At 31.6% G+C, this 27,597-nt stretch overlaps 1 protein-coding gene across 1 annotated transcript in view; it reads left to right on the top strand.

The window, feature by feature from the left end:
* Nucleotides 1–27,343, top strand: part of LOC118192944 (GTP-binding protein Di-Ras2) — a 175,742-nt gene extending 148,399 nt beyond the window's left edge. Inside the window, exon 3 of the mRNA XM_085817757.1 lies at nt 13,266–27,343. Coding sequence (XP_085673883.1) covers nt 13,266–13,730 — 465 coding nt within the window. The 3' untranslated portion in view covers nt 13,731–27,343. The remainder of the gene's footprint in view (nt 1–13,265) is intronic.
* The last annotated feature ends 254 nt before the right edge of the window (nt 27,344–27,597 follow it).

Here is a 27,597-nt window from a genome sequence, read left to right as displayed (position 1 = left end):
GTAAGAAGCTTTATGAATCTGAAACGTACGTCGCTGGTGTAATGTAAACACTTAAATTATTTTTCTTTGAAACAAAACATAATCAAAGAAACAAATAAATTAAAAAACGGAAACCCGAAAGAAGAGGTGCAACTTTTATATTTAAGACCCATAAAATAGGCAGTAGAGAACGAATGATTAGTATGTCAACCTTATTTGTCTATAAATTTCTAAACTATTCAAATAAAGGCTCAAAACGTAACCACATGTAAATTAAATTTGGTACTTTAATAAATGCTTCATGGTAAATAAAAAAGGTTAATTAAGCTCAGCAGGGAGTAAGATTGCCTCTATGTAGCACGGAGAAAGGAAGGAGAAAGTTCCTTATACACTCCGTCTTTTAAAGGGTGACTGGGGATTAGGAGACCCAATCACCAAATCCTGGTGGAGAAGAATCATTATCCAACCTTTTATAGCTCAGACGTCACTGTAGAATCATTAGATAATTTTGAAGCAGGAAACACGAAGAAAAATGTGCAATACCCTCGCCGGGACTCAAACCTGGACTTCTCGAATACGCGCCGAGTGTGCTACCGTTACACCACTAAGACATGCAGGGAAGAAGGCAAGGGAGAAAAATTGAGTATAATGACCTGAACGGCGCTGGCATAGGAAGCATAACTGACATGAGAAAATGCTTCTTTACTAATAATCCAAGCGAGTGGGGAGAAGTATTCTGTGGTTGAAGGAGCACGCAGAACCTTATTTAAAAAAAGAAAGTAGGATATGAAAATATTTTTCTGAACAAGGCGTTGCGACAACGCAAAAAAATTATCTTCATCTCATCAGAATGTCTTCCTCCAACATCAACAAATTTGGCGCAGTGATGCCAAACTTTCACACATTCACCAATGCCATCTACCACAGTACGCTCCTTGTTATTACATTCTGGATTACGGGCACTTAACTGCTTCTCATTATTTACACATCTACAACGTACTGTCAGGTTGCAATATTCAGTGGCGCATTGAACATCGCGCGTAGCAGAGTGAGTGTCTTTTTTATGAAGCAATTGTTTTAGATGAAAAACTGGTGCCTGCATAAATATTTGCAATGGTCAGAGACACCGAACTGACTGTATGTTTACTCAGCATGTGAGGTATATTATTTTTACTGTTAGTTATTTTAACTTCTTAGCCTTTCCTGTCCCATCTGATTTCTCTTACGTTTCCTTGCTAGGATGTAAATTAGGGTGAACGACAGAGTATTTAAACTGAAGTAGCGAAAAGCTAAATCAGAGCATGGTTTCGCTATTAAAAGCGCACGTTGTTAATTCTACCAGTTGTTGAATTGTGAACCTCGACTTCGCATTCTCGCCGCCGAAATTAGTATCATTCTGGTGTAGGTTTCTGAGTCAATCTACTAGATTAAAGTCAATTGTGTAGTCCTGCACAACTTTGAATTTAGTTGTTACATTATTTTTTAAGTTCTTCACTGCAAGTGACTGGTGACGACTGTGAAGTCGGTATACTGTTGTGTGCAATAAAAGGAACTTTACGCCCTTCCACTTTTATACTCATCTTCGAACCTTTGCGAAAATTCGGAACACAGAATTTCAAGTACATCTAGTAATTACAACGTATATTAGCAAAGATGACTAGATCCCACCGACATACTGTACCAACAAGGAACATTCTTGTTCTCAAAGGGGAGATTGGATTTAACATTCGATCGCTTCTCACAAAACTCAATAGATTTTGAGGGCAAACAGATACATATCCCTCTTAATCGGGAGCAAAGAAATCTGGAAGCAGCAAAATTGAAAAATTAATTTGATAAATTTTTAAAAGCAATCGGAAAGGACTGGCTTGGATTTAAAGTCGTTAACTAAACAGGATAAATCTTTGTAAATGTGAATAACTTCAAGAAAGTCCAATTCACCAATTGAAGAAGCTTTTTGAATAATTTTTACAGAACGAGGTCAGAATTATAACTAAATTTCCTATGATTAGCAATCGAATACATGTTAATTTCTCCTTTCCTAATTTAGGTACGTAATTTATCTATTTATTTCACAAACACATAAATTTTCTTGAATTTAGCAGACAGTACTCTTATTATTTATATTTTATAATGGGGGCAAAAGGTCTAGCGTCGGTCTTGAAAGTGACGCTTACGACTTACGTTACAGCAAATTCAGAGGAAAAATAATGCAAGTTAATACTGTTATTATTTAGAAAGAATTATAGGATTAAAATTTAAATAGTTTTTAAAATATAGTTACTAATTTAATTTTTAAACTAACAATATAAATATGTTCATGCAATTATGTACCTACTTACTGTGTTTTTAAGCAATATATATAGACAAAAATTTATAATATATTTTATAAATTTATAATAAAGAATTTCCTTTTGTTAAAAAAAAAAAAAAAAAAGTGATCACATGGTAAAATGTGAGAAATGTAATAGTGAATTTTCTATTTCGCCCGGCTGTAAGAATGATATTTCAAAGCACTAGGGAACACAGAAACATAAAAGATATTTAAATACTACTGCATCTTCCTCCAAAATGCAGGAATTCTTTCACAAAACAATTTATGGAGAGGAAGAAAAGAAATTAGCATTAGCAGAAGGACTTATGTCTTTCATGCTAATAATCACAATCATTCCTTCAGATCTTGCACATCACAAATTGTCTAAAAGTTATTCAACAACAACAACAACAACAACAACAACAACAACAACAAAAAAAAAAAAAAAAAAAAAAAAGGCAGCAATCTACTAAAAGAATTCACTCAAATGAGAAATATGCCAAAGACTAAAATAATACTATACGTAATTTTTTAATGAATACATTTGTAAATTGCACTTATGTTGAAATTTAAAAAATATGTGTTACAATACTATTTTTGCTTTCTATGAAAATTTGTTTTCTCCATATAGACCAAATATTTAATCAAGAATCTCCCCCCTCCCGGTCAATGGTGTCCCGCTTTACCAATGTTAAAATCTGGTCACCTTATTCTAATAGCAAAATGTCTTCTCTGATGGTAAGCTGAAACTTTTTTTAAACCTTTATCCATGACTATGGGAGAATATTCTCAATCAAAGGCAACTGATCTATAATAATTGTTTTCATTAGCAGGCAAAGACTCTTAGGAAATGTTTTGCTTGCTAATGAACCCATTTATATGAGATCTGTAACCCTGGAAGCGCGAAATACATAATAGTAAACTTATAATAAAGACGAAATTGGACTGCATTACAAAGCTTTACCCAAACTCACATTAACAATTAAAATACATTAAATTATTCTGCGCGTATTCGAGAGGTCCAGGTTTGAGTTCCGGCTCGGACATTGAACATTTGTCACGTTTCTTGCTCTACATGAGTTACTATGTTATTAATATACAATATGATTTCAATACTTAAAAAGACAGTTCATGTTATTTAAAAAAAGAAACCTCTTTGTTTGAATGGAATCATGAATTTATCTTTAACTTACCACCACATGAAGAACTTATGCCGCCCAACCGGAATATGGGTAGTGACTCTGACTGCCGTATCGAAGGTCCAGAGTTCGAATCCGGGAGGAGGCACGGATGTTTGTAAATGTGTAGTGTCTGTGCTGCATGGAGGCACTTTAAATATGCGAAAGTCCTCTCGTGTGGTTTGGTAAAAGGGAAGAGGTGTGGGAAACCCTCGAAATCACCCCCAGGGTGTTTTCCATCAAAATTGTGGGCGGAACTGAGCAAAATCGCACTGTAATCTGTATAATACTCAAGCCTCTTGCCAGCGATAGGCAAAATCTTGCCTCCTTGCCACGATTATTTTCGTGGGCTTGCCCTGATACCAGACAAAGATATTAGTCACAACAACAGAAGAAGGAATGGAAGATTACAACGAGTATATTTGCTTTTCTTTTGAAATTGGACAGCGAACAGAAAAATAAAATAATAGCTTAACTTGTTAGATAACTGCGCAGCGTATCGTACACACATCTCTGATCTCTTTCTAAAAATCAGACAAAAATGTCTGTCTGACACACTGACTGTTAGACTAAATGTTACAATTTTAATTTTATTTTTTGAAATTTTATTGTATTTGATGCAAATATTGGTATCAAATACAATTCCTAACATTCTTCCTTTAAAACAGAATATGATAAAAGCTTTTAAAAGTCACTATATAAAAAATATTTGGAAAATAATGAACAGAACTGAGTATAAAAATGCAAACCTTCAAAGAAGATGAGTAATTCGGTATCACTGCATGCATATTACAGTCAGCGCAGGGGATATTTGCTAAAATCTCTTAAAAATTTATAAGGTGTTTTCTTCCTCTTTTCTGAATGCCTTTGCGGTGTAACGGTAGCAACACTCGACGAGGACATTGATCATTTATCACATCTCCCGTATCAAAATCACCTAATGTCTCTATAGTGACGTCCGAACTAAAAAAGTTGTGGATGATGATTCTTCATCACTAGGATTTGGAGATTAGTCCCTCTAATCCCCAGTCACACTTTAAAATGTATTTTCTCCCTCTTCCAATCATGCCTTCGTCATGTAACGGTTAGCACTCTCGGCGCGTATTCGAGAGGTCCAGGTACGAGTTACGACGAGGGCGTTGCTCATTTTTTCTCTCTCCTGCTTCAAAAAACCGAATGCCTCTACAAACGGTTTCCAAATATGTAACTTTTATGTAGGAGAAACCACCTTAGAAGAAGAGCAAACCATGGCTAGTACTTCAAAAATCAGTAACCGAATTTATTAAGAATAATTTTTATAATGTGTAAGCTAGCAAAAACATCGAGATAAAGCTTGTATGTAAAAGAAATATTAAAGTGTTGAAAGGACTGCAGAAATTTACAGTGATAATGATACAAAAATAATACAGAAAACAGTGATAAATGTCAACATCAATCGAATCTAGAAAAGCACGGAAATTTTTAAGAAAAACTGTTCAGCTGGAAGGGGCTGATTAAAAAATCTATCATTAATTTCGCAAAATTGAAAAGACGACTAAAAACTGTTGTTCAATATGAAACAAATATACAAAAAAGAGTTGTGTATGAGAAAGAAAGTTGAAAATTTCATCGACGATGTAATAAGAATATTTTTATAAAAAATTAAAAATGAATTTCAAAATTCCATAAGTAGTTTATTTTAAGGAGTAATTTTTAATTATTATTTTAGAATTAATTACTGAATCATAAATTGTAGAGTCATTAGGTTTTTTGATGCTGGAGACGTGAAAAATGAGCAACGCCCTCGTAAGGACTCGAACCAGGACCTCTCGAATACGCGCCGAGTATGCTACCGTTACACACCCGAAGGCATGCGGAAAGAAGGGGGAAAATACCTTAATCTCCCTTTTAAGCGGCGACTGGGGATTAGGGGACCCAATTGCCAATTCCTGGTGGGGCAGAATCATCATACACCATCATATTTAATTCGAGCGACATTTGTCGAGTCATTCCATATTTCTGAAGCAGGAATCGTGAACTCAAATACGCGCCGAGTGTGCGCCGAGTTACACCACGAAGTGTGCGCCGAGTTACAAATACGCGCCGAGTTACACCACGAAGGCATGCTGAAAGGAGGGAGAGAATACAGTCACTATTTTACTTGAAAAATTTAAAACACATATCACGATTTGCAGTACACAAGTCGTCGTTTTTTAAACATAGCAGCTTATTAAACTCAAATATGTTTGAACAGAAATGGATTTAATACTACACGAGTACTGTATTATTTTGTGCGGACACAATTTTTTTAATTAATTCTATTTGAGCAGGAATTGAATTTGAGTTAGTGTGTAACGGTTTCCAAATATGTAACTTTTATGTAGGAGAAACCACCTTAGAAGAAGAGCAAACCATGGCTAGTACTTCAAAAATCAGTAACCGAATTTATTAAGAATAATTTTTATAATGTGTAAGCTAGCAAAAACATCGAGATAAAGCTTGTATGTAAAAGAAATATTAAAGTGTTGAAAGGACTGCAGAAATTTACAGTGATAATGATACAAAAATAATACAGAAAACAGTGATAAATGTCAACATCAATCGAATCTAGAAAAGCACGGAAATTTTTAAGAAAAACTGTTCAGCTGGAAGGGGCTGATTAAAAAATCTATCATTAATTTCGCAAAATTGAAAAGACGACTAAAAACTGTTGTTCAATATGAAACAAATATACAAAAAAGAGTTGTGTATGAGAAAGAAAGTTGAAAATTTCATCGACGATGTAATAAGAATATTTTTATAAAAAATTAAAAATGAATTTCAAAATTCCATAAGTAGTTTATTTTAAGGAGTAATTTTTAATTATTATTTTAGAATTAATTACTGAATCATAAATTGTAGAGTCATTAGGTTTTTTGATGCTGGAGACGTGAAAAATGAGCAACGCCCTCGTAAGGACTCGAACCAGGACCTCTCGAATACGCGCCGAGTATGCTACCGTTACACACCCGAAGGCATGCGGAAAGAAGGGGGAAAATACCTTAATCTCCCTTTTAAGCGGCGACTGGGGATTAGGGGACCCAATTGCCAATTCCTGGTGGGGCAGAATCATCATACACCATCATATTTAATTCGAGCGACATTTGTCGAGTCATTCCATATTTCTGAAGCAGGAATCGTGAACTCAAATACGCGCCGAGTGTGCGCCGAGTTACACCACGAAGTGTGCGCCGAGTTACAAATACGCGCCGAGTTACACCACGAAGGCATGCTGAAAGGAGGGAGAGAATACAGTCACTATTTTACTTGAAAAATTTAAAACACATATCACGATTTGCAGTACACAAGTCGTCGTTTTTTAAACATAGCAGCTTATTAAACTCAAATATGTTTGAACAGAAATGGATTTAATACTACACGAGTACTGTATTATTTTGTGCGGACACAATTTTTTTAATTAATTCTATTTGAGCAGGAATTGAATTTGAGTTAGTGTGTAACGGTTTCCAAATATGTAACTTTTATGTAGGAGAAACCACCTTAGAAGAAGAGCAAACCATGGCTAGTACTTCAAAAATCAGTAACCGAATTTATTAAGAATAATTTTTATAATGTGTAAGCTAGCAAAAACATCGAGATAAAGCTTGTATGTAAAAGAAATATTAAAGTGTTGAAAGGACTGCAGAAATTTACAGTGATAATGATACAAAAATAATACAGAAAACAGTGATAAATGTCAACATCAATCGAATCTAGAAAAGCACGGAAATTTTTAAGAAAAACTGTTCAGCTGGAAGGGGCTGATTAAAAAATCTATCATTAATTTCGCAAAATTGAAAAGACGACTAAAAACTGTTGTTCAATATGAAACAAATATACAAAAAAGAGTTGTGTATGAGAAAGAAAGTTGAAAATTTCATCGACGATGTAATAAGAATATTTTTATAAAAAATTAAAAATGAATTTCAAAATTCCATAAGTAGTTTATTTTAAGGAGTAATTTTTAATTATTATTTTAGAATTAATTACTGAATCATAAATTGTAGAGTCATTAGGTTTTTTGATGCTGGAGACGTGAAAAATGAGCAACGCCCTCGTAAGGACTCGAACCAGGACCTCTCGAATACGCGCCGAGTATGCTACCGTTACACACCCGAAGGCATGCGGAAAGAAGGGGGAAAATACCTTAATCTCCCTTTTAAGCGGCGACTGGGGATTAGGGGACCCAATTGCCAATTCCTGGTGGGGCAGAATCATCATACACCATCATATTTAATTCGAGCGACATTTGTCGAGTCATTCCATATTTCTGAAGCAGGAATCGTGAACTCAAATACGCGCCGAGTGTGCGCCGAGTTACACCACGAAGTGTGCGCCGAGTTACAAATACGCGCCGAGTTACACCACGAAGGCATGCTGAAAGGAGGGAGAGAATACAGTCACTATTTTACTTGAAAAATTTAAAACACATATCACGATTTGCAGTACACAAGTCGTCGTTTTTTAAACATAGCAGCTTATTAAACTCAAATATGTTTGAACAGAAATGGATTTAATACTACACGAGTACTGTTTTATTTTGTGCGGACACAATTTTTTTAATTAATTCTATTTGAGCAGGAATTGAATTTGAGTTAGTGTGTAAAATCTAGGGAAAAAATTTACTTCCATTGACGGCTAAACGTTTCTCAAAGAAATAAAAAAAGTGTGTAAAACAATTACTACAGCCAAACCAAAGCCATGCTTGATTTTGAGGCCAGTTTTTCATCATTTTTATGCGAAAGAATCTAACTAAACGAAACCATAGAAAAGTAATGTTTGAAGCTATTCATTAGTTCTAAGTTGCACTTGATATTTGTTTATCCTTTGTGTAACTGCCACCTGCCGTTTCATAATCCTAATTAACAGAAGAATTCAGTAAACGTTTTGAACAAAGCCTACAGGAAATGAAGAAGATCCTATGAATTATAGGCCATAAGAAACCTGTGCAAATAAATAAATACTTTCCACGAAATAAGTTCCTTTATATTCAGAGAAAAGATTAGTGTTCTTTTAAAGTAGTCTAAAACTTTGTTCTTAATTAACGCTGTCTGAGCAAAGTTTGTTCGATAGCAAAAAATGCTCAATTTAATTAATCAACTTGTCGCTCCCAGCTAATGACACTTTTGTCATTCTTAAAGGGAAAAAAATTAAAGATTTTCAGAAAATTTACATCATGTGGTTGTTTCACTAAATATTTTTACAGACGAAGCTTTTGAAGTTTTCATTATTTTTGCATTTACTCACTAAGGGAAAATCTGCATTTGTTGGGAAAAATCTTTAAAAATCTCTGAATTCACACCAAATGTCATTGGCTCTACGAAAAGTGTACGTATTTGCAAAATCGATATTTCGTGAGAAAGGAGTTTGATGTTTGACAGCTCGATAAAATTTTGAGTTAGAATAAATATCTTTATCGATTAGTATGATAGCGAACCAAAGCTTGCTTTTGCGCCATCAGGATCGAACCTTGAGAAAAGCATATTTGTTTGCGACTGTAGTGTTGAGAGAAAGATTTAAATTCCGACGAATCTAGAGAAGTTGATGTAAAGTATAAAACAACATAATATTGCGGCTGGTCAAAAAAGTATTCTTTGGGATTCCATTCCTTTATTCTCAGCCGGTGGTATGCGTAGCACTGTTGGTACGCAAGAGAAAAATAGGTGGTACCCAAGGACACAAAGTATTTTTAACTATTAAATTCAAAACTTAAGTACCCCAGTATCCTGTTTTAAGTTTTTTCTCTAACGCTCGTAAATTTATGCGATATGAGTTCTGTTCCAGGTCAATAGCCGCTCATAGACTTCAGCAAAATCATCTGGTTTTATTTTCACAAATATTCTTTTAGCTACAGACATCACAAATTTGTCATAAGTCATGAATAATAGAAATGTATGTTATATTTAATACGAAATAAAAATAAGTTTCCATAAAAATTAATAGTATTTCATTAATTCTTTCGGCCCACCAGCGGCCGAGCGGTAAAGACGCTGAACACTGGTAGTTCGGTCCGAGGTTCGAATCCCACGAACGGGCTGGCTGTATGGGCGTTTTCGTGGTTTTCCCCCATGTGTAACGTGTATATGAGCCAGTTTCCCTTAGAAAGTCCTCCACGAAGGCATCCCTCCGTTTAGGCAGGTAGCCCTTGTGTGCTTTGCCATAAATGTAGGGTTCTCTTTAAATCAGAGCATGAGAGCTTGAAAGTAGCATTTTTAAATATGCTTTTATTTAACAATAAGAAATAAAAATAATAAAGATAAATTAAGTAATGTTGAATTATTCATGTAATGATGCACAATCACAGACAGTCCTTTCACACAGAGTTCCTCCGGCGTTGATAGAATACATTAGTCCCAGCTAGTTTTAGATAGTATGATCATCTAAAGTCACTTGATGCACGAAAGAAGACCGTCTGTCTTCTTCAACTCTTGAAGACGAGCGAGCCGTTTGCTCGCATCTCCACTCACATCTACGTCTAGACGCTATCTCTTGGTGTCTGGAATGATTCTTACTGCGCTGTGCGGTGATAACGTCATTGCTGGCATTCTAATTCAGCATCGGGCGTTGATGATTCCCACATAAATGAATAATCCAATCCAATCCATTAATTCTTTTAGAGTCGATCGATTTATTAGCATGTCTACATCTTATGTTGCCACCACTTCCGGGATCATATTGTTTGGAAAAATATGTATTTTACCTATTTTTCTTATTGTAACATATCCGGGCTATTTTCAATCCGAATCGTTTGTTTATGTCGAATAGTTATCTCTAAACAGTACGTATTTGGTCGTCTTGTTGCTTTTTGTGTTCCATACTTTTCTACGCTTACCTTTCGTGGTTTCTGAAGAACTCATTACGGTTTAATTTACAGTTAAAATTAAGTGAAATAATATCAGAAATAAAGAAATTGATCTCTCCTAAAAAGGCCCAAACATCACAGCAAATTTTAAACTTTTATAATTAAAATGGTAACCAAGCTTTAATCTAATATTTTTATGTGTGCATATCTAATACAAATAGCCAACGGGTTGTGCAATTGAGAAAATATATATTTTTCAATATTTCTATTGAGAAACTGAAAATTATCAATTAAAAATGTAATGCTGATACTAAAGGGTTTTCAGTTTTTATTTAGATAGTACGCATTGGTTGAGAACCCCTGCCTTAAGGTATTTGGATAGAACCTGGGGTAAAATTTAAAAGTTGCACTGTGATCCTGAAGCCAAGCAAAGTCAAGCGACTTACAGGCACATGTAGATATACAGGCACAAATGCATCTGCTTTTGATTAGTTATGGGTCTGTTCGTTCGGCTAGTGTCAGAACCTGAAGTCGGTAGCCAACATAATAAGGCAATGTGTTGAGTTGTTAGTTGAAATTTTCGATAAACAGGCTATGGCTAAGAATTGGATTTGTGGCCGATTCTCCAGCCCAATCTGAGAGAGTTCACCATGTGACCATATCCGGCTCTGACCTTCCCTGCATAATATGGGAGTTTTCAGAAGGAACTGGCCCCCTAATTTCCATTAAGTTGCAGGAAATGTTTATAAAGTTTGTTGTCGTTACCGCCATTTAGTTATATTTTGTGTTAACAGTATAGTATCGCATTTTGTCACTTTTCTAATCAGAACACAAAAGCACACTCATACACACACACACACACAAAAAAAAAAAAAAAAAAAAAAAAAAAAGAAGAACGAAAATGAGCTTAAAATTGTAAATTTAATTAAATCTCTGGTCTCCAGAGAATTTTATTATTAGTTTATAATAAAACTTTTAATTACTTATAAAATTTGGTGCAACAAGAATTTCATATAGTATACATAGTAACTTTGTAATAACTTCTTTTTAATGCATAACGTTCAGAGATTCAAGTTTGACAACTAGGAATTTAGAAGTTGATAGTTTTATGTGTTTACAACCCTTCCCTACATTCTAATTTCTTTTCCTTTAAATTATATAACTTTCTGCTTATTGTGCAACAAATAATATTGGAAAATTCAGGACACAGTTAAACTCCCTTAGAGAGATAACTATATTTTAAAGATTTTTAAATTAATATATTCTAAAGACTGATGTTTTAAAATACATAAGCCGAGCATATGTTCAAGTATAAGGTATATCAGCTTCTTTGAAAACAATACTCGTAATTACCCCAATGACCGTTAGCCCAGAAAGGCTATTAATTCCGTTTTGGCATTTGGTGTTGATTCACTATAAATGTCAGATCACTTTTCAAATTGTTGCCACCAAATATAAGGGCCCTGTATTATATTTTAAAAAATTAAATAATGAAGAATCTGCGTAAATGTAGGTATGTTTCTCGCATTGTGATGAAACAACGGTACCTAGAGCCATCCAATTTTGAATAACATACGCTTCCATCCGAATATGGGCATCTGGAAGCCCAAATTTGGAATTTGTTTTATTATCTATTTCATACATTATAAACCTTTAACAAATTTTTGATTAACAATCTCAAAGATTTCATAGTGAGCAACGGCAACGCTGAAAAAAAAAAAAAAAAAAAGTTTTTATCTCCAGCGCATGAGACTGTATGCTTGAAATTCTAAAGATATGCTCTTTGAAATATTTTGTGACATTGGAATTTTATGGTTTAACTGCGAAGAGCATGATATTTAATAAGGTAACACACACAGAGCGCTAAAAAGGGCCCTTTTGAGCGTAATATGAAATTGAAAGCTTTCAGATTTTTAGTTCAAAGGGGCTTTGTCCTTGAGGGACTATTCTTTTCGTTTTGCGATTTTGTACTGAATCACTATAAATGTCCGTTTCACTTTTCAAACTGTTGCCACCCAATGTTAGAGTCCTGCATTATATTTTAAAAAAGTATATAATGAAAAATCTGCATAAATGTATATTTCTCGCATTGTGATAAAACAACGGTACATATAGCCATTAAATTTTGAATGACGTAATCCTCCTACGAATATGGGAATGTGGAAGACCAAATTTGAAATTTGGAATTTGTTTTATTATCGATTTCCTATTTTGTAAGACTTTAACGGTTTGATTTGGTTTGGTTTATTTAATTATGGGAAAGCATACTAGGGCTATCTGCCTAAGGGGAGGGATGTCTTTGTGGAGAACACTGTAACGGAAACTGGCTCGTATACACGTTACACATGGTGTAAACCACGAAAACGCCCATGCAGCCAGCCCGTTCGCGGGATTCGAACATCGGACCGAACTACCAGTTTTCAGCGACTTCACCGCTCCGCAGCTAGTGGGTCAAAACGTGAACGAATTTTTGATTAACAAACTCAAGGATTTTGAAGCGAGCCATGGCAACACTCTAAGGTTGGAAAAACATTTTTATCTCCAGCGCCCGGAACTGTGTATCGGAAATTCTAATAATATGCTCATTTTAAAATTATTTTGCGACATTGCTGTTGAACTGAATTTTATGGTTTAAGTGCGAAGAGCATGATATTTAATAAATAAAAGTAACACACAAAACGTTTAAAAACTCCCCTTTAGACGAAATTTTAAATCTGAAACCTTTCAGATTTTTTTTTTTATTCAATGAAAACGTTTTGAGTTTTTATGTATTTTTTGCCTTGCCAATAGAGTGAGAAATGAATTGATTGAATAAAGAATATATCTCTAATGGACTTCGAGGAAACAAGTATAAATGAAATGCAGCAAACGTAATGTGTAATTTAATACAAGGAAGTCATGTGATGTCCACATCAGATTTTTTATATATGTGCGACTAAGAACGCTTTGTTAAAATTTGTTCTTTTTATTTCAGGTGATTAGCTGCAACAAGAACATCTGCACCTTGCAGATAACGGACACGACGGGTAGTCACCAGTTCCCTGCCATGCAGCGACTCAATATCTCCAAAGGTCATGCCTTCATTCTAGTATATTCCGTAACTTCATCGCAATCACTGGAGGAGCTTCGTCCCATCTTTGAAGTAATTCGGGAAGTCAAAGGTGGAGATATGGAAGGCATTCCCATAATGCTTGTGGGCAACAAATGCGACGAGACAGAATCCCGTGAGGTCCAGACGACTGTTGGCCAAGAACAGGCAAAGAAATGGAACTGCGGTTTCATGGAGACATCTGCAAAGACCAACTGCAACGTCAAAGAGCTCTTTCAAGAACTGCTGAATATGGAGAAGAGGCGTAACGTAAGCCTCAACATGGACACCAGCAAGAAGCGATCTCAGCTACGAAAGGAGAAGCTGAAGGGCAAATGTTCTGTCATGTGAATGGGTCCCTATATCTCTAACGCACATCCGAAAGACCGAACTTCACCTTCCGCAATTTTACCATTTGATATGCTGAAAGAAATTCAGTGATCTGATATAAATACGAAAGCATTCTTCTAAAGTGGAAATTGCTTGATTCCGAAAATATTTTAAAACTGTAATTTATTACTTTTAATTCCTTAAATATTAACTGACATGCATACAAGAGTTAATATATTAAAATAATAATATGTAATATCATTTATACAATTTTTTAATATTGCTTTATAGTTCCAAAGCTGGTAGAAATCGTTTTATATTCCATTGTTGGTTTTCTTGTTATGTGAGTAAATCGTACTTTCAACTTAATGAGCTTTCTGAAATAATAATGAAGCGAACAAACAAATATTTCACATACTGAAAATATACGAATTATATTTCACATACTGAACGAATTAGATTTCAAATATTTCACATACTGAACACATACACTTACGAATTGCTGAAATTTTTTTGCATCAGTTTGCTAAAATGTTTGTTTTACGGCCTGACCCTAATATACGGTAGATTTCTTTTAACTCGTTATAATGTTTAAAGGCCCACCAGCGATTTAGTTGTTAAGTTGCTGAGTGCTGGTAGATCGGAGTTCAGATTTCGGGGAAACGTGCTGGCTGCATGGGCTTTTTCGTGTTTTTCCCCTTCAGTAACGTCTATACATGCCAATTTCTTTTCGATAGTCCTCCACGAAGACGTCCCTTCCTTCGACTACTTTGCCATAATCAAATAATTTAAACCAAACCATAACGATTGAATTAAAAAAGTGACGAAAGCTAAACTTTCTTTTAAACTTAGTGTGGAGTTTAAGATATTTCTGCTCAAAAGTATTTACTTGCTGTAAATAATTTTAATCTGCTTGCTATCATTTTCCTTTTGTAAATATATTGGAGAAGGAATGAAAAAAATAAAAGCTAAGTGCCAAACTTAATGTAGTCTAGCGACAATTTGATTGCTTTAGTTTCAAAATATTTTATTCATAGAATAAATGTAAAATAAAATCGAGATGAATTATTTTGAAGAAAGCATTTACCTGACCTAAACTGTATTTATGGACTTGATTTCCTGTGAAATATTTATTAATATTTCACAGGGAAATATTTATTAATATTTCACAGGAAGTTTTAAAGCATTGCTTAAGAACAAAATTTTGTATTTATGGAATTAATTATTATACATATTTTTTTTTATTAGAGACTGGTATTAGAAGCACATAAGCAGGGTTTAACCAGATGAATTTATTGACCTCTGATCTTCCCTTAAGATTCCTTCACATATGGTTATATTTATTAACGTTGAGAAAATGTGAATGATTTGAATATCAAAATTTAGTTTTACTTAACCCTTAAATGCACGAATTTTTATTTTTATTTTATTTTTTTAATTTAATTCAAAAATGCATTAGAATTGATATAAAATAAAATAGGAAAAATACTAAAAGAATCTAAACTAATTTTGTGTTCCAATTTTTGAAAAAATATTATTGTTACGAAATAGCTACATTATGCAAACAAATATGATAGGCAAATGTGTAATAACAATTTTATGTAATAATACATAGCTTATAAACTTGTTCAAACAATTTTAAAACTTTGAATACATCAAAATAACAACAAACACAAAATCAAAAATCTCGTAAATATAAATAATGTCCACACCCTACACATCAACTCACAAATAATGACCGTAACACCGTTAGTGGTGCCCCCATACTGAAACTTTCAAAACTGTATACGTAAACAGTGTGCATCCAATTGGTAACACTATGCAGTAAGCTAAAATTTGTGTTTTTATTTGATTTGCATGACTAAATATGAGTATGTTGCCAAATGGTAACTACATGCACTTTAAGAGTTAAGTGCAAGTAGAAGCAAAAGTTAAGTTTCATAAGAAATACGTATAGATGGCAACATATTTCTGTATGTATTACCGTATCGAATTTGTACACATACAAGAAAAAATTCCAGATAGGAAATATGTGCAGCATTTCCTCCTTAGATGAGTACTTTCTATTTGTTTTAAACGTAATTTATTCATCTGATAATTTCAAATAATTATCAAACAATAAGTAGCAAGTTATTAATTTTAAAACCAGTTAATAAACATAATTTAGTTCATTTTTCTAGAAATGCGTACATCATACTAAATTGAAATTATGTAAATGCAATTTTTTTTTTTTAGACTTTTTTTTAACTGACTGTAGAGACATCTGTAGTCTGAACTATGAGCCGCAAAGCCACGAAATTTTGTACGGTTACTATTGACGACATGGGAAAAAGGAATCCGTGAAAAAAAATAGTTCCAAAAGTTGCCGGTAGGGGGAATATTGCGCTTTTGATCTAAATTTTAAGTGTAACTGCACGATAAAATTTCCGACCACTTTAAAAAGTTACAGTGAACAGATAAATGAATAACAAAGAATTAATTTTTCCACAAATGTGCTTTATTCTAAAAAATAACTTCTGTAAATGGTTACAAATTATAAAAAAAAGAGAACATTCTAGTCAATTTCCTTTTTATTCTTTGCTATTTTGTTTTTATTTAGTAGAATCGCTTTACCTGGGAAGACATCTACCATTTTCAATATGACTTCCATTTTCTTGGACTAAGCATTGCATTCTGTTCACTGTACTCTCTACAGCAGTGTGGAACTCAAAATACTGGCGCTTGTGTCGACTACGTAATCGGGATTTTGCATTTTGCAATATTTTCCCGTGTTTTATGCCAAAATTTAACTATCTTAAAGTGTAAAGCGTCCCATTTTCCCCTATCGGCAACTTTTGGAACTAATTTTTTTTTCGCGGATTCCTTTTTTATCAAATGTCCCTGTACAAAACTTCGTGGCTTTGCGGCTGATAATTGAAGCTAAAGAGGTCTCTGAGTACCGTCAGTAAAAAAAAGAAAAATAAAATAAATAAAGTGATAAAAAGATAAAAGTGAATGATAAAGTGATAGAGAGATAAAAGTGATAGCAAATGATTTATATAATTACTAGTAGTACGTATTTATAAAGGAATAAAATCCCAAAATGGTATTGAAAGGTGAAGTCCAGTCTGTCGTTGTTGTCCTATGTAACTCAGATGTTACTTCAAGAGACGTGAAAGCTGTCCCATATGTGGGCAGTCGTTTTCCTTCCTTTGTTTCACGTGGAAAGCTGTCTTGAACTGCTGTGATTGAAATAATGTCGGAACAAAAAACTGTTAGCGATTTAAATGGTAAAGACGCATTATTTTCCTACGCTCAAAAGATCGCTGATGATTCATTGCTTAACTTATATTTTCATTGGAAAGCATGCTCTTATTGCATTCTTAACGAAGAATTTAACGGTATCAGACAGCTTTGAAAATATAGGGCTGTTTGTTTTCCGAAGAAAATAACGGTTCTGAAGTTCATTTTTCAGAACTTTTAAAGTTTTTAATTATTTTAATTGACTTGAGAGATCATGGACAAATGTACGTTCAAATTTGTTTATATAGATCGAGCTTTATATTTTACAATATTCTTCGCTTTAGAAAGTGAGATTTCATGATACCTATTTAGATATTTCTCCAGTTTTCACTTATCTCATTGCTCTTGTATTACTTTTGAAATATCTATCTATTATAAGATCGTAAATGCTTGAAAATGATGACCAGTTTTAAGTAATGCATTTAGTGCTATTGAGAAATAATTTTAAACGTACTTCAGCTATCAAATCCTTTACAAAGCTCTATGCCTAAGAACAAAAGAAAAATGTTTGTTCACGATAATTTAATTTGTTCTGAATTTTTATTTAGGATTTTTCTGTAATATCTTTCCGATTTGGTTTTTAATTCCATGAATTTTTAAATTGTACAGTTGAATTGTTTACTTGTTACGTGATTGAATTTTTTCAACGTTTTTATTTTCTTAATAATAAAAAAAGTTAAATCTTGCAGGTATAATACACTAGAAGTTTTACAGCATTTATATTGCAGTTGATTTACATAAAGTCGATTATCTTTTGAATCACGATTTTATTAAAGTAATGAAAACAGTTATTTTCTGAAATTCAATGTTGTCACACTTTTTATCATATGTACCAATTCCTGTGGCTAGTTCACAGTAAATTAGAGTAACCATCTTACCATTGAAGTAGTATATCATTTTCTAAACAATTCTCTTTCTATTAATGTCTTATAGTTTAACTGATTTGACAATTACAATTCTTAAAATGCGTTAGACCGCACGAAATAAAAGATGCGAAACAAGAATCTAAGAGTTTATTATTACATACGTAATCCGAAATGCATAATGACAAAGAGTCACCAAATAAACACTGCTCCACATTCATAACAATTCTGTTTGTTTCATACGAAGTAAAAGACTTCCCTTCTTTTAAAATAGAAGTAAAGTTTTTAAACGATAGAAAGTCAGTTCCATTGTCCACTTCTTAAACGATAATAAATTAATATTATTCTTATTTTTATTTTGTAATTTATAACGTTTCATATACATGAATATTTAATTTACTTTTTTATAACAGCATATAACAACAAGTCCAAAATTCTTGTCTTGTCGCTTTAGATCTACTTTAAGCATGTATACTATTATATTGCAAACACCATCAATAATGATAATATTTATTATCATTATTATACTGTCATTACATAACGTAAATCATAATTTCTCTTTCAAAAAATGTCGTAAACCAAACGGTTACATTACTTAAACTTCATTGATTATAAAACTCTTACATTACAATCCCCCTTAAATCCTTATTATATCTTAATTATGGAATCCTTACATTACAACCCTTAATTAGAAAACCCTTATATTACAACCCTTAAATTAAACCCTAGATCTATTTTAAGCGTGCATAGTATTATATTGCAAACACCATCATAATAATGATTATATTATCATAAAATAACGCAAATCATAATTTGTATTTCCAAAAATGCCGCAAATCAAACAGTTGTATTATTTAAACTTCATTGATTATAAAACCCTTATATTACAAACAGAAAAATTGCAGATTATTTTATAAAAATGATAGCTATTGCTTTACTTACCGTTTAGAATGGATAAATTTAAATAAAGTATCTTAAGTGTTTTCCTATATGTATCCTAATTCCAAAATTTGAATTTTGAATTTAATTTGGTACCCATTTTAGTAAAAAGAACGGAATGATATTTAATATAATATATTATTTCTATATTTATATGAAAATGATGCATAGAAAATTAAAAATTTCTTTTTAAATATTAAAACTATCTTTTATGTAACCTGTTATGTTTTATGAAATTTTCAAAGTAGAAAATGATTTTATTTTTTTTTATTTGTCCTAAATATAAAATATAATAAATGGTAGAGTAACATATGTTTGTAATATATGGTAACATATTCATGAAATTTTCGAAATTTTACATTTCTTATAATATGCATTTTTCAGAAAAATTTTATATAGCATAAAGTATAAACATTTTCCGAAATAATGATTCCAAAATCTCAAATGCTAGAACTATTTTTCGTCTTATTACATTTATTTCTGGAATAATTTCAATCCTTTTTTATCATTATGTATAATATTCATTGGTACTTCACAAATTACATGTCCTTAAATTATGGATTAATATATTACATCTTTGTGTCAGTTCTAAAGGTTTATTTTCCTGTAACTATAGAACTGTAATGGATTTTCCTGAATTTAAACAACCACAGATTCATAAAGTTTCATCGTACACCTAAAACACACTGAGTTACTAATGAAGAAATATAACGTTTCATTTAATGTTCTGATTTAATGTGTCTTTGATAAAGTTCGTACACTTGCTTCACATATCGAGAAATGTTGTGATGGTATTATTCAGAGAGTGATTAAGAATGTTAGTTTGCTATGACACCTATACTAAAACTGTTTCGCGGATAATATATATTATATATAAGCATGTTTGTGTAATATACAAATATTATGTGTTACGTCTTCAGAATAGTCCATAAGTAAATGCTCGTATGTTCTTAGAATTCCGGAATAGTCTTGTATATATATCTACCATTACATGTCATTCCGATATATCAACGATAATTTCAAGTGAAAAGCAAAGATGTTCATCTGCTGCCAAGCAATATATACTGTAAATACATATATATATATATACACACGTTTACTTTGCCAGTTACATTATCTTCTCTAGTTTATGCCTTATGGTGAAGGTAAAGGCATTGATGCTGCGTCGTATTACCTGTTTCTTCTCCTTTAACTGAAAAGTTTAAGTATAATCTTTCCTCAGTTCACGAATTTGATATTTTATTATAATTCCAGAAATAAGGTGAAATGAGTTATTCAATCTCTAACGGATTTGATAATTAGATCTATGTGATTGGAATTTATTTAATATTCAGGAGTAAACAAAAATTGCTACAACTTAGATCGCAATTTGCGCGGGAAGATCCTTTAACCCTTTGAAGGCCGAAACGCCCGAGATAGCCTCTCATTCAAACGATCACAACCGCCTGAAACGGCTGAGACTGCGATGTTAATTTCTTTCCATCCTCCTAAGGTATGCAGTAGCAGATGCCGTTTCCCAAATGCATTGTATCCGTTTATTGCAGACAGCTTGTCCTAAAAGTCTAATGGAAGCTTTTTTGTTACGAAGTAGAAAGGTTGTCATTTGAAATCTTCACACTTCCTTCTGCATTATTGGACTTCCCAAAAAATACTAATTCTACTTCATTTTCATAAAATGTGATACTGAAATCCCATTTTGACAGGCCCATTTTGATAGGTGGAAAAAAAGAATTTTAAGGAAAGGGTTTGAAAATAAAAAATAACTATTAGAAAATTAGTATAATTCCTGCAGTACAATTATTAACAAATCGGAATTTATGGAATAACTTGCCTCGCCAAAAATTTCTTGAAAGTTTTATAATTTTTTATGAAAAGAATTTTTTCCTTATTTCTTCTACTTCAATATTCGTAAACAGAGGAAAGAACGTACCATGCTTCTTTTAGATTTGAACGCAGTGCTTTGAATTATGACAATACGTCGTTGTATCATTGCAAAGAGGAAGTTTAATGAAAAATGCACTTAAAATACTGAAATGTTTGTAGATTTACGTACTTTCGATTCAATGATTCAAATTCTAAATTGCTATTTAATGACTTAAAACTGAGTGCAAGGTTGTTGAATATTACCTTGTTTAAAATTTGATTTATTCAGTGCTTTAAAAGTGCTAGATAAGCAGCTGCATTATGAAATAGGCTTTAGTATTTTAATATTACATGCAACGACCATGCAATATTACTTTTAAACAATAAAAGCTTTCTTGTAAAATTAAGTGGTTAATCCACAAACATAATACATGTTTACAGTTTCAGATATGAAAATATATTCTACAGATATGAAACGATATCTATGATATGATTTCAAATATGAAAATGTATTCATTTTTTTCCTCAGAATGAAAAGAATATACAACAAAATTTTAAAATAAAATAGTTAGTAAATTTTTATAAAATTCCTCTTGTAACTTCGAAAAATTTAGTAGTTCCTTAATTTATCGCTTCTGTTCTATTATGATATAGTTCGACCTACTCAAACGCAACCTTGGCTGGCAATCTGCCAAAACACATAGACTCGTCCAAAATGGGCGTTATTACTTGCTAAGACGTGAAAGGTCACACGTTATTACTTGCTAAGACGTGAAAGGACACATGAAAGTCTTCTCTTCTATGTCTATGCCTTATCACTTAGTAAGAGGCAGTCGGCCATTTACGGAATTTGCCAATATATTATACTTGACTTTTAAATGCGTGAAGAATCGAATAAGTTGTATCCAATAATATGGAAATACTTGTGCACATGCTGTGCTAGAACTCAGAGATTACTGATTAAGTAACTTTCATTCCGTAGATTAAGTAAACTTTGAACAAATGAAGCGCTCGTGTGGTGCCATCTATTAGTACGGATGAAAAGTATTTTAGTTGACTGGAGCTCTGGTGGCGCCATCTCTTGCATAAGTCTTCTTTTCTCCGGAAAGAGAGAATTTATATGCTCCAGGGAAAGAAAGTCCCCATCCTTCCACCCTATTTTGAGAATAATTCGGTCTGAATGGCGCATGCATGTTTGCGCTCATGGTCGCGGAAGAGGCGGTCGAACTATATCAACCTATGCTTGCTATCCTGTAAGGTTGATATATTCTATTAAACAGTAAAACAAAGAAAATGAATAGAATATATTAATGATTGACATAATTGTACATATGAAATTTCATTTCTGTTCTGTAGAAAGTATTTATCACAATTTTTGGCTATCATTTTGGTGCTACCAAAGAATGACGTTTTAAGATTAACGTGCACTATTTTAGTAGAAAAATAACTTATAAACACAAACTGTTCCTCATGTTCTATATTTCTACCTGTTCTGCTGGTAGCTGTATTAAAGTGAACAATACTCTTAGAGCACTATTCATCGAGCATGGAAAATATGGCAAAGCACAGAATAAGGCAAAATTATGGATCTTTTCATCCACAAAGAGTTTGCATTATACATTTTTCTGGATTTTCCAAGATGCACTGTGAATATAAAGGTAGGTACGTGTAAATAAAATAGCACTTTCCGAAATTTTCTTTTGACTATTACTCACGCAGTATCTTGCATTACTGTGAATATATAATATGATACTGAATGAATGCAATTTAGATTAAGAAGTTTGATATTTTGCATAATTATACAGTTACTGAAAAATTAAAATGGAATAATAGTGAGATTAATAAATACTTTCTTAGTATCAGCTTCAGGTCAAATATCTCCCGCTCTACTAGACCGATTGTCGAAATTTAACTTGCGTTTTCCATGTCTCGAAAGCGCGACCTAGGATCTATCTTAGATTTATATATGGCAATTGCTCTAACTTAGGTATTTTGACACAATACAATTCTGAAATAACATGCACATTTTTTCCATACTTCGATACTACGACTCAATTTATGCCTATACATTAAATTTTGTAATTTTTGGTGAGAAATTTAGAAATTTATCTTGACGCATTTTTTTCTGTTTGCACCAAGAATAATTCACTTGGCGAAAATTTATAGCAACCTACTTTCCTTTCCTTTTTTCTTGGTACAGGAGCGAGAAAATGGTCATCGTTCATAATTTCAAATAATTTTAACAAAGTGCGTAAACCACATGTGGCTTTATTATCGCTTATAACGAATATGCCAATTTTCAAAACGCGCCAATACGTAAATTCACCTACATCTTAGGAAATTTTGAATATAAAACTCTAATTTTTTTATGGTATGCTTAGAAATACATCTATTTTGAGTAGATGATGAAACATATATAGGCTATAACTCAAAATGTTTTTTGAAAAATTTGTAAAAACTATTTAAAAATACGAATTTTAGAAATAAATCATAAAAAATGGGCGAATTTTATTTGGAATGAACCTAAATTTCGAATTGTGAACGAACAATGAAATAAAGTTAAAAAAATACATATTAATAAATATATACCAAATCCAATTAACATGGATGAGCTAAAATTCTGAAAGCTGATTTTTTAAAAACGACACGTGCGATTTTCGCAAAACGTGGTATTCTGGCATAATTTGAGTCTTAGAATCGAAATATGAAAAAAAATTTATATTTTAGTTCAGAAAAAGTCTGATTTTATGTCAAAATACCTATGTTAGAACAATGCAATATATAAATCTAATATATTTTCTAAGTCGCGCTTTCGACACATGAAAAACGCAAGATAAATTTCGACAATGAGTCCAGTAGATCAGGAGATATAGAACTGTCTCATTTTTTTTCCCAAGGTGTACATGTAGGAATTGCGATGATACATTTAAGTTGTTATCAAAGATTAGCGATTACACGTAATCACTGATATTTCACCTAACTACTACAACTATATTTCAACTAACTATCTACGTATTTATGTACATTAATGGTTAACTCTACGAAACCGCATGTATTATATTAATTGCGATTAATATTATTAACAATTTGCTATTCATCCATATTTTCGAAAACTTTTCAAATAAAATTTAGAAAATTTGTTTTTGAATTTAACAGACTTAATACTTCTTCTAACTTGCATTCATTAAATTTTGTTAAATATTTATAGGCAAAAATGTGAAAGATCTCAGATATTCGCATCATATAGTGAAATGAAACGAATTGTGTGCTTTCGATCATAATTCAAATGTAACGCTATACCAAGTATTCACTATATAACGTAAGATACTATGTTTATCAGATAATAAGTTATATTAAGGTCACGAGTACTTTTAATGAGTAGAAAATTTAAGAAAAGTGTATCATACAAATGAAAATTGTATCTAATGTTACATTTAAAAAAATCAAACATGCAGACTGTATTTTTCGAAACTTCTCTTTGAATGGAAATCCATGTATCTTTAATCTAAAAAGAGATTTCTCTGATTTGTTGCCTACGTGATATTTAGAACGCCTTTTCATTATGAGATTGCCTTTGACTGTTTGTTTGAAACTTATTTACATGTTCCTTTTTCATCTAGGATTCAGATTTGTAGATCTTTCATATTTTTACATTTGTTTCATGGTGCTGCTTTTTCATAACTTGGCAATAACGCTTTTAGAAGAAGTATTAAAATTAATTGTAATCACTGAAGAATGTGTAACATATTGTTTTACGGGAAGATATCTGGAATCAGATATCTTCCCGTAAAATACATTAATATTTCTAAGGGAAATTCTTAAGCTAAATACACTGAAATGCTCTAATTACCAATAATTGCATCAGAATTTCTTTAAAAGTTTCTTCTTTTTTATAAACTCAGTATTTTTATTTAGCAGTTAGTCTTTTTCTAGAAGAATTATTTATGTTTTTTGTTTGTTATACTTGTCATTAAGATACAAGACATTTCGCAGGGAAATGTAAAATAATTTCTGACTATTTTATATCTTACATTGCACGTAAATTTAAAAAAAATATATTTTTAAATTTAATCTATTTCTTTTCATAGTGGAGATGTAAAACAAGTACTAGAATGTAAGTAGTAATAGTTATTGGTATGGTGATGGGTTTGATAGTAAAGACAGTTTTAATATTTTAATTTCTATTATTGTTAACGTTTGTTTACATGAAAAGTTGTCATATTCGCATACACAGTATTAGCATTCTGTATACATTTGACGAATTTGAGTAATATACAATTTTCGTCGCATGAATTTTGATGCGCAAAATGTTATTAGTGTACATAGCGCCTGGGGCACAATCTTCGAGTTTTCGATGTTTGTCTTGTTTTATTTCTATGATACATGCACATACATGTATGTATGTATGCAAAATTAATCTAAAAAGTTGAGGGGTCAGTTTAAGGACAAAAATTCTGATTTCAATATTCACTCCTTATTAAACCAAATTCATTCAATTTAATTTAAACTTATAAATAACATATAAATAAATATAATGGCAAATGTTTTTAATTAAGGGGACTCGGTATCTTTTGAACGATTTTTTTAGTTAAGTTTTAATCTACTTTTTATGAATAATATTAAGTGGTGTTATGAGACAAAATGGTTTTAACCTGAAAAAAAGTTTCTGTGCTGTTAATTTTTGTTTAATTTTTTTTAAAAACATTCAACAATTAAAAATTCTCTCTTCTTCCACAATTTTCAATATTTTTTCTTCAAATTTTGTTATTGTATTTATAATAGTGTTCTTAATAAATTTAGGGATCAATTTTGCAATTAATGAATTAGTTTCTGAGAAAAAAAATAAAAAGCATATTTTTATAGAAGAACTTTAAAAAAAATGATTTCAGTGACGTTTTTACTTCCAATAATTTTTTTCTTTTCACTATTTTTCAAAACCCATACTTGATTCTATTTAGTATATAATTTAAAATAAGCAGTAAAATTATTAAATAATTTGGTCCATATCTGAACAAGTTTTAGGACTTTAAGTAAAAGGATATATTGAAAAATTGCAAACTGAGAAAACGCTGTTTAAAGAATGTAAACTGTTTCTGAATGGTCATTAAATCATTTCAAATTTCTTAAAAATTTTATTACTGAATTTCAATACATATATATATAAAATAAAACTTAGTACTGCTCAATTGATTAATATGAACATAAATTAAAAGCTTTTGTTTAAAACCTTATCTGGCTAGAAATATTGCAAAAAAGTCATAAAATGCAAGTAGAATTTTTCTTTACCTGTTTTTGTTTTTTAAAATACGCTCCAAACGATTTTAATGCATGAATTAATTATAATATATTTTCTAAAATGCGTATAATCATCATTAATAATATTAATTTGTCGTTTTATTCATTTTTTAAAAAGCAAAATTTGAAATTTTAGCAGACATAAAACATTTTATTTAAAATCATTCAGTAGCTTATGTGATTTCTTCTCTTATTTTAGCCATTTCTTCTCGTATATATATTGTATTTTAAATTAATTTATGTGCATTTTAATTAATTGAAGATTTTAATGTTTGTTCCAGCACTATTTCAATAATGCTACAGTCAGAAACGTGATCACTTTCATTACACCACTTCTTTCTGTCCGTGTCCTAATCACAGATAATTTAAATTTTTGAATAAGCATAGCAAAGTTGACTGATAATACGCATAAAATTACTTGCTGAGCTCAGTATAAATATATACACTTGCCAGTTTAAAGGTGAAAAAATTTTTTTCCAACTTTAGTTTGTATTTAAATAAATCAGTATATTCACATAAACAGAATTTTTTGATAGTTGGAGTCATATTTAATTACACTCCTTTTCATTCACACTGATTTTTAGTAAGTTACTGAAAAAATTAAGACGTAAATAAACACTGAGGGGGTGAGACATTTAGAGGGGTGTCAAAATTTTTAAAAACCTTTTTATAGCATTTATTATCGTCAGATCATTTTTAAATTTATCTTCAGTGTAGTAAAGGTATTAAGGTACTTTTCCAGCAAAACATTGAAAAATCGATAATTTCATTGATTTTGGGGTACCGAGTCCCCTTAATTACGCAATAAAGCAAGGAAATATTTTACATAAATTTTAAGTTATAGTCTGTAGCAAGAAGTTCATCTTGCAACATGTTTCAGTACGGAAATTTAATACACAAATGTACTGTGTTATTTCTTAGTTTATATTTTTCTTTTAGAAGCAGTTTTGTGTGACATGATTTCAAATAAGTCAACATAAGTTATTTGAACTTCAACTGTTTATCTTGTTTCAAGTATTTCATTTGCAAAGTGAATGGAAGATATAATGCTTTTACAATATTTTGTAGAATATGAACAGAAATAGAATGTTGTTCTAGCCGCTTAGTCCTGCCATTACTCCTGTAAAAATCGATTGAGTAAAAGCACACATGCATCACACAGCTTCAAAGCCTTTCAAAAGAGTGTAGATATACTACTATAGTTTTAGATCTGTTTGTTCATTTATGACAAGTACTATTATGAAGTTATATTTCATTGTTGACTCTTGATTACTATATTTGCTAATTTGTTCTCACGAATATGGCGGAACTTGATGGGACCTTATTGAGTCTTTGAGAGTTACGCTGCTTGTACACTTTAGACTTTCTGAATAAAATACTTTTGTTACAGCTTGTGCTTTGTGTTTTATCTGTTTTCACTGTAAGGATATTTTGCTCTTAAAACAGCAGCATAATTCAATCTAAACAATGAAATTTTTAATTTCTCTAACAATAATAAATAATCCAGACACTATTCCCATTTGGAAATTCGAACTGTTATCGTGAGATATTATGCAATAAATTGTTATTGTTTATTTGTAATTGTTTTAATTAACACGCTTCATCTAATTAATAAAACATTATAATGTATTATTTTTTCAAACAGG

This window comes from Stegodyphus dumicola, chromosome 5 (genome assembly GCF_044657685.1).
Source record: "Stegodyphus dumicola isolate Sdum_Otavi_A_Nest chromosome 5, ASM4465768v1".
Classification (NCBI taxonomy): Eukaryota; Metazoa; Arthropoda; class Arachnida; order Araneae; family Eresidae; genus Stegodyphus; species Stegodyphus dumicola.
This window is presented reverse-complemented; position numbering and strand designations above follow the sequence as displayed.